Raw genomic sequence first — 13,896 nt, forward strand, 5'->3', positions numbered from 1 at the left:
CCGGCCTCACAGTTGGCAGTTTAGAATGTACACTCTGATTTTTAAGTTGTAAAGCAAAGCAGAACTTTCCTGCAGGAAAACCTTATTTCAAGCTGACTCTCACTATTAACTGGTTTATTTTTTTATTTTTCAAAAAAAGATTTTAAAATAAGTGAAGATTTCAAAGTAAGGCCTAACTATAACATTAAAAAAAGGAAGAATGTGTATTGTATAGGAGGCAGCAGACCATTAGATAGAAAATAAAATCACACAAAAAGGACCTGCACCACTGTATAGAAAATAGCTCAATTACGTTATTGTAGCATTAATCCAAAAAGTGACGGCAACGACAGCCCGCTGTTTCGGCCTGCAATGGCCTTTCTCAGGTTGTTCAAAAGTCAATATCAGTATTGACTTTTGGGCAACCTGAGAAAGGCCATTGCAGGCCGAAACAGCGGGCTGTCGTTGTCACTATTTGGATTTATGCTACAATAACGTAATTGAGCTATTTTCTATACAGTGGTGCAGGTCCTTCTTGATACCATAATGGTAGTGACCCCGTGGTACAGGGTTGAGGGCCTTGGCGCTCTAGGACATTTTGGGCCACTTTTGGGGCTCCTGGACTCTTTGCAAACTATACATCTAAAAGATAAAAATAATACAGATGCTATATAGTATATGCACAGTTTAGGAGTTGCTTTATTGCTACATTTTTCAAAAATGTATAATTTTTTTGTACGGTATACGGTATGCAATAATACAGCAGAGTCCTAGTTATCCAGAACTCAACTAACCAGAATTCTCAACCAACCAGAACAAATCTTCAGCAGAACTCACAGTAGTGAAGGCTTTTTGTAGGCTCTGCTGTAATTTAAGACTGGGTTCCATGGCCCTCACAAGGTTAACCTCCCTGGCGGTAATCCCGAGCTGAGCTTTGGCTAGCCGCCGGAGGCTTAATGAAAGTGAATGGAGGCAGCCAGGAGCTTTTACATACCTCCAAGGTGATCCAGATGTTGGTAGCCCTTCTATTTCCTGTCCTGGAGGCTCTGAGTCACTCTGGTAAGATTACCCTCATTAATTGTTACAGCGCCACCCGGTGGATGGAGGTAAAATTGCAGCGCTGGAGCCCAGGGAGGTGAGTGAGAGCAGGGGCTGCTGCTGGCTTCCTAGCAGCATGATCGTTTCCTGATTTTAGGGTCTGAAATGTTCAGAAAAGACCCTAAAATCTGGAAATAATCATACCGCCAGGGAGGTTAATATACTTTCAATTACTGTATTTTAACATTTAATACAGAGTTCATGCATGGTGTGCATACTGAGTCAGAGATTGCACTGTATTAACTAGGCCTATTTTTAGCATTCAGTTTCAAGAGGGACTTTGCAGTACATATGAAGAATCTACTGTTATGTATTAGTGAGGAAGCCATTGAATATACAAAACAACATATTCAAGGAGAAAGGCAGAATAAACGTGTGAACACCAATAGATGAATCATATGCCATAAGCATTATACCTCACTCACCACTAGATTCCTTATCTAACTCAATTGTGCACAACGCCTATACAAACATGTGGAGATGATGATGTGTTTCTTGAAAGCCCGGTCAGGCATAAATATAGTATGGCTTTGGAAAGCTAGGACTCCCTAAAAATCGCTGGAAAAGTCGCACGCGTTTATTGAGACTTACTTGTGCCAAGCTTTAGTTATCTTTAAATACCCATAACCGGGATTCTTCTTTACGGATCTCATTAGTGAGCTGAGGCCTTACTGAAATCTAAGATGCACAGGGCCGGATCTCTCATGAAGCAAGGTTAAACATTTGCATCGGGCACAGAGATTAAAGGGGCAGCATGTTTGTACTGTGTTTACACTGACAGCATGCAGTCAGAGTAGGAGGAGAAGAGAGAGGAGAGCGAGGTGAAGGTCATTATTGGGGAAAAGCAGCTTGTTGTGCTGTGTGAGGAGTCTGACAGTGAGTGAGGAGGGGGGGGGAGGCAGGAGAGCAGCAGTGTATCATTTGACTTGCACAGCAAAAGGAAGACCACCTGCTGCCTCTCCCACTGCTGTCCTGACTGGCTGAGGAATGGCTGAGCAGTTTGTTTGTCACAGACTCACAGCCAGTGTGCTATTGTTGAAAAAAAAAGACTTACGTCCATCGAGTTCAACCAAAGCTTGTTGAGCTGCAGCATGTTATGTGAGAACATTAAATGAAGCAGAGTAAATTGTGGAGTTCTGTGCGATTATTTCAAATGGGGAGGCGGCATCCTCACAAGTTTACCTCAGGCAGCAAAAAGTCTAGAGCCGGCCCTGAAGAAGCATATAAGAAAAACTTACTTTTTCTTCTTTTTCTTGATATACTTCTCTTGTGCAAATTCTGTTTTGTCTCGAAAAGTTGTGCTGTTTTCTATGAGCTGCTGAACTATTTCCTGAAGGAAAGAAAAAGAGAAACGGTAACTCCACATAATAACCCATGCAACATATTTCATCTATATTACATTAATTACCTTCACATTCCTATTTGTGTCATTGGTTCAGAAGTCTGCATAAAGCAGGAAGTAAAAATGGATTGCAGCCTTATAATCTGCAATTACTGTATTTTTTGGACCATAAGAAGCACTTTTTCCCCCCAAAAGAGGAGGGAAATGTTAAAGTGCCTTATGGTCTCCATGTGCCACCACAGACTCCCCCCCTGAATTCCTGGCAGCCTAGTGGTCCTTGGGCTCCTTCTCCTTCCCTCCCCTTTGAATCCTAAATGTCCCAGTGCTCCATTCCACCACTGGTGGAAGAACGCCTGCCGGAGTATAGCGAGCAGAGCCGCTACTCCCAGGACGGAGAGCGAGTTACACTGGTCCTCAAAGCTGTACAGTGTGAGTCTGAGTAAGGGAAGGAGGGACGGAGAGCCTAGCCCGGGGACATTGCTGGTGTAATAACTACACTACACCACCAGTGAAACAGAGCACAAAAAAAGTACAAGGAGGACATAATAATTTGGGGGAGAAGATGCACAAGATGCCCCTGCACCATGAAAGCACCAGGTTTAGTATTTTTTTTCTCTGGTTTTTGTCATCTAAACCTAGGTGCATCTTATGGTCAGGAGCATCTTACTGTCCAGAAAATATTGTACATATTTGTTCTAAAGAGAAAAGGGGTGAGCCAGTTCCTGTCCATGCTGAGGATGTTTAGAATGTCCACATCAGAGCAAAAGACTCAGACTTGCCGACACTTTGCAAGGGCCAACACAACCTCAACTGACCAAAATCCAAACATAAGATGAACGGAAGAAGAGATGATGCTTGATAAAGTACAAGTGGGTCATTAACCTGGTGTGATGACCCCGCTACGCAAAACCTCATATGGTGGGAGGCAGTGGCTTGAGCCATCTCTTGTATTTGAATGAAGAAGCTGTGTACGCAACAGTTGCAGTAAGCATTCCCCTCTCAGCAGCAGCTCGGTGACACAAAGATATTGCAATGTGGCACATGATTAGGTCTAGAGCTGTGACCAAAGGAAACATCTGAGTAGTTACATGTATGGCATGATAAACATGTGCATGTACAGTTCCAATCCTAAGCAGAACTAGTAGGTTGGCTGATGGTGTAATGGTGAAGGGCTCTGCCTCTGACACAGGAGACCGGGGTTCGAATCTCGGCTCTGCCTGTTCAGTAAGCCAGCACTAATTCAGTAGGAGACCTTTGGCAAGTCTCCCTTACACTGCTACTGCCAATAGAGCGCGCCCTAGTGGCTGCTGCTCTGCTCTGGCGCTTTGAGTCCGCAAGGAGAAAAGCGCAATATAAATGTTATTTGTCTTGTCTTGTCTTGTCTAGGTTGTGTTCCTTTTTATGCTTTCACTGTAAGGGTTATGATACCAGAGCTCTAAATGGCAGTCTGTCTCTAGTCTGACTGCAGGGAGAATGGCAAACTCTCACTAATAACTAATCAGAGATCATAAAACTCCAGTGCAGCTGAGAAAAACACTTGTAAGAGCCAGGAATGAACAAATAAACAAACAAAAAAAAAAGGTCAAGATTTGTCTGTGTGGGAGCTGAATAAACATACCATAAGTCACTTGAGGAAATTAGCACTTTATAACCTTACACCAACAAAAGACTGTGTGATTCAAGGAAAGTCTTATGTAGACGTAAGACCACAGAAACCATTGTTTATGTCAGATTTTTTTCCTGAGCAGGCGCAGAACTACTGCCAGCCCAGCCCAACTCCAGCCCACGAGCAAAGGATTGTCAGCAGTGCTTGAACAGACGCAGTACAAGATGACATCGCAAGGTCGGCCTCCTCTGCACCGGTGGGGATCCCAGGCCGTTGGCTGGGATCGGAGCTGCGTCAAGGGACATATCGGCTGCAAGGCGCTGGAGGAAGCCACCAGTAAGTAGATTTTGCCTAGCTTAAATAGCCTCATGATTCCTTTAAAGGATAAATATTCCAAGAGGCGTGCATGTGAAAAAGGTACCAGAAAATGTGGGCGCAGGGTGAAGCTAAAAGACAACAATGCTGTTCCAAATGTCCTGGGCATTTTCAATACTATTCCCTTACCGACAATGTAATTGTTGAGGAGGAGATGTAATTCGGGCTTCAGCTGTTGCTGGCGGATGATCTATGCCGTATATATCGTAATGTGGCCTCCGGCTATTGCAAGCACGTATGTGAGGGCTGCTATAGCTATATATCACATAATGGCATATGGTGGTGCCCAATTCGTCGGCACCAATTAATTTATCCATTTCGTCCAGTAGCAACACCTAGGCATGGTTCCCACTTGTGCCGGATCACGTGCGGCCAGTGGGAGCAGACAGTCTATATAGTGTTTGCTCTGATGGTCCGCAGCAGTCCGGCTGGAGCCCAGGGCAGATGCGTTACCACTGTAGGCTATATGGAGGAGCACATCTGCCTGCCCAGGATTTTCGTGGGCTGCACAGAAGTGTGGCCCTTTTACTGAAATGGATCCCACAGATCCCTTGCAGAGTGACAAGTGTGAATGGCTCCCATTTACAAATGGGAGTCGTTGACTGTCCGTTTAGCAATAAGCGGAGAAAGGACAAAAAAAAATTCTGTTCTCAGCTGAAGTAGGAACAGAGCCTAACGGTACATATTCACCTGGGTACATTAAATAAGACAAAACACACAACATTTATATTGTGCTTTTCTCCTGGCGGACTCAAAGCGCTTCAGGGCTACAACCACTTAGGGTGTGCTCCAGGGGCCACCAGGCTCAATAGGGAGCCTTGCCCAAAGACTCATTACTGTTTTATGTACTGGCTTAAAGGATACCCGAGGTGACATGTGACATGATGAGATAGACACGCGTCTATACAGTGCCTAGCACACAAATAACTATGCTGTGTTCCTTTTCTTCTTTCTATGCCTGAAAGAGTTAAACATCAGGTATGTAAGTGGCAGTTCCTGTCAGAGTCAGGACTGAGTCGGACTACAGTGTGACCCTGACTGACAGAAAATACAACTATAAAGCACTTTCCTGGCATAAAATGGCTTCTGAGAGCAGAAAAGAGAGAAAAAATGCTAAATAGTTCATAGAGTTTGGCTCTGGCATACTTCAATGAATGTCATTGAGCAAAAACAACAAAACAGTAAAGTTGATTTAAATATAAAATAAAACTGAGGAATATCTTAAAAAGTCATTTTTAGGAGAAGGAGGATAGATACAATTGTTTAATTTGATTATTTTCACCTCGAGTGTCCTTTAAAGTGGATCCGAGGTGAACTTTTACACATTGCATAAGTGTGTTCCTTTCCTATTGTTTATAGGGCATATCTCAAGCCAAATACTTTTTTTGTTTTTGTTTTAATACTCTAATTCCCTATAAACTAAATAAGCCACGCCCACAGGTTCAGAGAGCCTTGGCAGTAGCAAGGGCTCATGGGAGCTCAGTCTGGGCAGGAGGAGGGGGAGCTATTACTAGCCATTGATTTCAGAGGCAGAGGGGAGGAGGGAGTAGGAGAGGGGATTAGGCTGATGGCTCAAGATACAGATAAGCCTGCCTCTGTGTAATGTTTACAAACAACATGGCTGCTGTCATTGTATCACAGGAATAAATAATCATATTCTATTAAAACTGTTTGCAGCTAGCTTTGCTGTGTAAACCATCTAAACTTTAGATAAGATATATAGACAAGTTACTTGTTATAGTTAGTTTTTCATCTCGGATCCGCTTTAAGCCAGGATTTGAACCATTGTCAAAGGGTAAAGAAATACTACATGAAAGGCAAGATCTTTACCAGAACGCTATCCAGTGATGACAATTTGGTAAGCACTGACTATCACAAACACATCAAGCAGAAGTGGTGAGGTCCAGGCACTAAGGATAATTTCTCTTTGCATTCAAATTTAATGTAAATGCTATGCAACTTAGGCCAATAAAAATTGGCAGGAAGTTCTGAGCGCAAGGAGAAGTTATTTACATCTCATTGATCATCCTAGAGGTGCCCACTAATCATACAATTTCCTAAACAAACAATCAACTATCCGGTCCGATGCTTGTGATCAAGCAGAAACGATCATTTGAGCCCACCAACAGCCGAGAAAACGATAAGCATTCCGTTCAGACAAAAAGAATAGTTCTGAAATTCGAATCGACAGACCGATCGGTAGAAGGATTATTCGTTGTTGATCGGCTTCCAATAACTGTTCCAGATCAATTATATGGTCGATTGTTTGGGAACATGTACCATTAAAGAGCACCTTTACAGTTCAGGTTTTGCTGAAAATAGGGAAGGCGGATCCCTGCTTTAATTTATCCAGAACTGAAAATCTTCATTCACAGATTAAAGCAAACCCGAAGCGAAAAAAAGAACAACTTATGATCTAATTATTGTATGTGTATTACGGATAATGAATAAAGCTTTAGTAGCAAAGAAAAAAAGAAAGTCATTTTTATTTTCAGTTGTATAGCTTTTTCTATAAGATTTTATCATTCTGCCACATTTGAAGTTCTAAAACCACCCTCTGTCTTTTAAAGGGACTCCGAGCATTGCAGAAACTATGGAAAGATGCATACCATTTTAAAGCTCTCTTTCTCCTCTTTCCAACAATATATAAACCGCTGCCCTACGCCTTTTAGTTTTCGCAATCGAAATCGCGGCAAACACGATTTCGATCGCGAAAATAGCAAAAACTAAAAGGCTTTATATATCGTTGGAAAGAGGAGAAAGAGAGCTTCAAAATGGTATGCATCTTTCCATAGTTGCTTGTATTACACAGGACGACTTTTCCCCAAAGTCAGCAGTTCAGCTGCTGACTTTGGGGGAAAAGTCGTCCTGTGTAATACAAGCAACTATGGAAAGATGCATACCATTTTGAAGCTCTCTTTCTGCTCTTTCCAACGACACATAAACAGCCACCCTACGCCTTTTAGTTTTCACTATTTTCGCGATCGAAATTGCGGCGGCCGCGATTTCGATCTCGAAAATAGGGAAAACTAAAAGGCGTAGGGCGGCGGTTTATACATCGTTGGAAAAAGGAGAAAGAGAGCTTCAAAATGGTATGCATCTTTCCATAGGTTCTGCACTGCTTGGAGTCCCTTTAAACTATAAAAAAAAAGCAGAAATAAAGACCCTTTGATTTTTCCTGCAGTAAAACCTTATCTCAAGCGGTCATTCACTTTTTTTTTTTTTTTTTTTATTTATTAGTAAACGTAGTTTATTATGATAGTCAGAATCCTATATAATAATTTGCAAGTGTCTCTGCATCCCATTGCCCTGTGTATGTGTGTCCCTGCTTCCAGACCTGATGGTTTGCTGTCTGTGAACCTCACTGCATTGTGGGAAATAACAGCTTTTTCTAACTGCCAAGCAAGCATCTCCCTGTGTGCATATACTCTGGACAGCGATGGTGGATGGCCAATCGGGATGCGTCTGTACATGCACTGCGGAGGTGGGAAGGGGGGGGGGCTAGTGCTCATTTTTAAACGGGTGGGCATTTTTAACAGTACAAAAAATATTATCAATCAGTTCAAATAGGCATGGAAAAGGTACAAGTTCCAGGAGTTGACAAGAACAGCTTCTAATCAACTGTATATAAAGAATGCAAAATGAACAGGAGAATGGAACCATAAATGGATCTGAACAAACAGAATAAACTCGGAAACTCAAAAGGATCTAGTAACAGACAAAGAATGGTGAACCTTCACTGCAATTCTTATGAAAAGAAACATTACAATGCCGAATAAAGGATAAATATTATGGCAACATGTATGTCCAAAAAAAACAGACGTCAAATGACTTATGTTTGAATTGTGCAACATCGATAATCAAAAATGAGTCAAATTTCAAACTCATGCTTTTCTGCAGGATCTTCAAACCTTGTTGAAGTGATCAAGGTTTACTATAATGTGGTAAAATATCCTATCCATGAGCATCAGGGAATCAAGTCGTCGTTTAACCAAGACTATATCCAGGTCTGGGGTTCTCCACTTAAAGGGGCACTACAGCGAAAAACTGTAAAATTTAAAATATGCGCAAACATCTACAAATAAGAAGTACAATTTTTCCAGAGTAAAATGAGCCATAAATGACTTTTCTTCTATGTTGCTGTCACTTACAGTAGGTAGTAGAAATCTACTTCTTATTTGTATATGTTTGCACATATTTTACAGTTTTTCGCTGTAGTGCCCCTTTAAGGGCTATGCACCACTGGGCAGCCAATAGCATATAATGTACCTGTAAAGAGTTCAGTGTTTACCAGGGACTCTCACTGTTTCTTGGCCGTTTAAAGAGGAACTCCAGTGAACAGAATGTAATAACGTGCTTTATTTTTAGAATAATTATGTATAAATTATTTAGTCAGTGTTTGCCCATTGTAAATTCTTTCCTCTCCCTGATTTACATTCTGACATTTATCACATGGTGACATTTTTACTGCTGGCAGGTGATGCCAGTGCTTTTTTAGCAGTTGAAAACAGCTGTAAACAGTAAAACAGCTGTTATTTTCCACAATGCAACGAGGTTCACAGACAGGAAACTGACAGGACCATGGTCCTCACAGTTTCCTATGGGAGGGGTTTCACCACAAAATCAGCCCCTGATAATCTGTTTGTGAGAAGGATTATATTTCTCATGTAAAAGGGGGTATCAGCTACTGATTGGGATAAAGTTCAATTCTTGGTCACGGTTTCTCTTTAAGTGCTTCAGAAAACAGGACTGCATTAGACCCAGTGGGTCAAATAGCTCAGAGGAGCTCTTTTGCATAGATAACAACTGACGTTTTTTAACTCTTCCTGTACTGGAAAACAATTAGACTTATTAATAATGTTCTATTTCTTAGTTGTACTACAAATACAATTCATTATCACATAAGTTTATTTTCACTTCAGGTTTTCTTTAAAACAAAATAAACAAGCCAAAAAAAAAAAAAAACATAAGAAGGGTAATTACTGGGCTACGGAACCCCATAGGATCTCGGGTTTACAATAAAGATCTCACAGTGTACGGCCATTACTGTGAAATATTACTCATCCGTGAAAACCAGCATTTCTCCTGGAATGTTTCTTGATATGAAAACATATCCTCAGTAATTATATTAGGGCCCTGGCAAGTCTCTGGACAGTACACAGTGGCAGACTCTGAGCCGCTGCAGCAACGTTTTGCTTCTGCTGGCGTCGCCTGCTGGAAGTCATCGAGTCAATTAACCTTTTGTTTTCACACAGACGATCATCAGCGGGACTATCAGCATGCTTCACGCTGCTGTCGGCCTGACACAAAAGGAAGTTGGTGGAGAGGATGTAATAATAGGCTGGCTTGGCCAGAAGCAACAAGTGGCCAAGGACACTGCAGACGGTGCACATCTTCTGAGAGAAGCACACAACCCCAGCCTTTACTGAAAACAGTCTAAATGAGCAGCTCATAAAGGATGCAAAGCAACAATAATAATAAAAAAAAAATGAGCAGACTATCCAAAGGTATTTAACAGTATGCGACCAATTAAAAAAATATAGTAGATGGCCATACCTTGGGCTTCTTTAAAATGACCTTTTCTAATATGTAATTATTTCTGTGAATTTAAAGGGCAAAGAATCAATACAAAAAAAAGCAGGAAACCCTTGTAGAGGAAAATAGGCCAATCAGTATCGCTTTGTGCTGTATCCAGTCATTAACCAGTTCAGTCTACAGGTGTTTTAATCTCCTCCCATTAATTTGCCAATAACTTTATCACTACTGATCATACCTAAATGATCTAGATCAGGCATGAGCAAACTTGGCCCTCCAGCTGTTAAAGAGACTCTAACAAAATGTTCAGCCTTATTTCTTCTATCCTATAAGTTCCTATACCTTTTCTAATGTGGTCTGTCTTACTGCAGCCTTTCCTAGTTGCACCGTGGCTGTATTATCCCTGTTATATAATCTAATCTTCTTTCCTTTGCCGGCTTTGTCAGGCTCAGGCACTCAGGCTGAAATGTGCTGTTCTGCTTGTGATAGGATAGAAGTTATACACACCCTCTCCAGTCCCCCTGCAGGCTCTGTGTGAGTCACAGACTGAGCTCCTCTCAGCCTATCAGACTCTGGTTAGCAGCCATGTCTTTTGTTTGTAAACCCTGCCTAAAACTGGCAATTACAAGCCAGGATTGCAGCAGGGAGTGGCAGAAACAGTACAGAGGAACCCAGGAGAACAAAATGAATAGAATGGTACGCTTTTTATTGTAAGAATTTTAGAGTACAGATTATCTTTAAGGAACTACGAATCCCACAATGCATTTGCCTTTATGAGTCATGACTGTGGCTGTAGTTCCTCAACAGCTGGAGGGCCAAGTTTGCCCATGCCTGATCTAGATCTTGTTTTTTCCCCGCCAAATTAGGCTTTTTTGGGGGTAATACTTTGTTTTCAGTAATTATTTTCTATGCATTTTATAGGGAAATACAAGAAAAAAAAATACACAATTTTTCCAATTTCATCCCCTATATTTAAAAAAAGCAAGGCTGTTATAAATGAAACCTACACATCTTATTTGCCTGTTAGTCCCGGCTATAAAAACATTTAAATGATGTTCCTAGTACAGAGTAAGGCGACAATATATTATTTGGAAATAAAGGTGCATTTTTCTTGCTTGTTGTTTTTTTGTATCTGTTCAATAACTACAAGCTCTTATTTGCTAACAGTAATATACTGTATGTTCATGACATACATATTAAAAAAGCCCTAAGGCAGCCATTTACTGTGGGTTTTTTTTTTCTTTTTTTTTTTACAGTGTTTGTTTGGTAACAGGGTAACTTAATTTTTAACTAAAAATGTACCCTGATTGTATTTTTACTTTATCCCCACTAGACGGCACTACAAACACTATCCTGAGTTACTAGGAAGAGTACAATTTTTATTTTTTTTCAACTGTCTTTTACTTTCACTATTATGAATGGATGTGGCCCCTGATTGGTGTCGTGTTTTTTCATTCCAGGCAGTGAGATTGGCCCAGGGAGCACTAGTTCCCCTTCATGGATCGCCACCACTTAAATGCTCCCGGAAAGGAGCGACAGGCGCACAAGCGCCGTCCGCAGAAATATGTGTATGCACATATAGTTAAGGTGCCTATACAACTGACAATGTATTTGCAGATCCATCAAGAGACAGATCTCTCTGTGATCAAATCTGATTGGAGAGAGATCTGTTGCCTGCTCATACACCGCAGACCGATTCCCAATCAATTTCATGCTGAATCGATCCAGAATCAGCCTTGTGATGCCGCATCGCTGGCCTGACGTTCAATGTGCCCCCCAGTGCACTATACAGTACCTGTCCACGTCTGCCGTTGCCTTCGGGCACAGTCCTCCACCCATACAAGCACCCATCATGGTTGCCGGAGAAAAGTGGGCGCGTGACGTCACACACGCATCCATGTGTACACCGGCAACCACATGGGGCACGTGTATGGAAGGAGGACGGCGGCACCTGGAGCCAGGACAGGTAATGTATAGAGCACTGGGAACATTGAACATTTGGAGGAAGCATTGGGGGTTTTGTTAGGTTTGTCACTCATCGCAATATTTCTCGCCATTATCACAGCGCACCCGACCAACCACGTCGGCCCGACATCTTGCAGTATGTCTGACAGATTCATGCAGCCAATTTCGGCCTGAAAATGGTTGCCTCGGCAATTAGGCATGCACTTGGCATATAATAATCGGCCGCCAAATCACCTGATATATGGCCACCTTTAGACTTGAGCAGCTACTATCTGGGCAACTATAGTCATCCAGAGAGAATGAAATGGTTTACCAGATATTGCTGGAAGCAATTTGCTACGGAAATATCACCTGCTGGAAATGTTATCAACAGTTCCACAGTCTTCTTCATACAGTCACATAGCTTGGCTGCAAGAAGAGCCCAGCGCCATCATAAACATTTACATCAATAATAAGTACAAGATGCTTACAGCAGTATGGACTGCAATAAGCCCAGAGTCTGTGTCCGATCTATGATGGAACCGGGTCCCCAGGCTGGGCTAGAACACTGAACAATATTTCTAGTAAAGGATCGGTCTGAACAGTGATCTTCCCTGGAGGGACTCGTCTCTAATAAGTTCTGCTTTCAGTATCTAACATTAAATGAACAATAGGCTGGAGTGCAAAGTTCTCAGTAATGATGCCTCGTGATCTGTAAATAACTATTAAAGAGGGCATTAGGGACCCAAAATGAAGGCATGCTTCCATTATGAGAGGTTCAGGATGAGCTGCCAGCATTAATCATCTCAGTAATGCTGTGTTTATTGCTGTGTTTTCCCTTTAACAAGAGAACATAACAGAATACAGGTATCACGACACAAAGAGGTCCGTAAAGCCCAATTAAATCCTGGCTGCATAATTATTGCAACGCTTGTTAATCTGCTCCTACAAAGACCCTGTATAAGTTGGAGGGAAATTCCACTTTTGTTTAAAGAGGACCTGCAGTGAAAATAATACAATGAATAAAATTGCTTATTTTTTACAATGTTTAATAATAGATTATTTAGTCAGTGTTTGCCCATTGTAAAACCATTCCTCTCCCTGATTTACACTCTGACATTTATCACAACATCTTTAGTTCTACTAGGCGATCTGTGCAGAATGTTCATTACTGAGAGTCCGATGCACAGAGGGAGATACTGCTTGCTTGGCAGTTGGAAACAGCTGTTATTTCCCACAACGCATGGAGGTTCACAGACAGCAAACTGTCAGGACCAAGGTCGTGACATCAAACTATGAGAGGGGTTTCACCACTATATCAGCCATACAGACTCCCTAATGGTCTATTAGAGAAAAGGGAAAGATTTCTCATGGGAAAGGGGTTATCATCTACTGATTGGGATTAAGTTCAATCCTTGGTTACAGTTCCTCTTTATAGATAAACAGAGATGAAAATAGTAGTAGAACCAATACTTACCTGGGGCTTCCTCCCACCCCATAAACACGTGCAAGTCCCTTGTTGTCCTCCCGCGGTCCGCCATTCAACTTGCTCAGTTGTGCCAGTCCGGGTCTACTGCGCATGTGCTAGTGATTTGGAAAGGTCTTGCTAATGCAATGTTATGGGTGATTTTTATAAAATAACAAAAGAGACATTTAATACAGTTACCTTAGGGACTCAACTACTTTTTAATATGTATGTCAACGGGGTATATTACTGTTATGTTTGCAAATAAGGGCAAATAAAATATTGTCACCATACATTGTACTAGGGATATAATTTAAATGTTGTAATAGCTGGGACAAATGGGCAAATAAAATCTGTGGGTTTTATCCACAGTAGCATGTTTTATTTTAAAACTACGGTATAAAGGCTAAAAACTGAAAAGTAATTATTTTTTTTCCCATTGTGTTCTTATTATTCCCTTTAAAATGCATATAAAATCAAATAATTCTTAGCAAAAAGTATCACCCAAAAAAAGCCTAATTGGTGGCAAAAAAAATAAAAAAAAAACAAAGT

At 41.4% G+C, this 13,896-nt stretch overlaps 1 protein-coding gene across 1 annotated transcript in view; it reads right to left on the minus strand.

Moving 5' to 3' along the window:
- TRMT6 (tRNA methyltransferase 6 non-catalytic subunit) overlaps positions 1–13,896 on the minus strand; it is a 76,497-nt gene that overhangs the window by 38,676 nt on the left and 23,925 nt on the right. Inside the window, exon 4 of the mRNA XM_068232503.1 lies at positions 2,316–2,407. Within this exon, the coding sequence (XP_068088604.1) occupies positions 2,316–2,407 (92 nt within the window). The remainder of the gene's footprint in view (positions 1–2,315; positions 2,408–13,896) is intronic.

This window comes from Hyperolius riggenbachi, chromosome 4 (genome assembly GCF_040937935.1).
Source record: "Hyperolius riggenbachi isolate aHypRig1 chromosome 4, aHypRig1.pri, whole genome shotgun sequence".
Classification (NCBI taxonomy): domain Eukaryota; kingdom Metazoa; phylum Chordata; class Amphibia; order Anura; family Hyperoliidae; genus Hyperolius; species Hyperolius riggenbachi.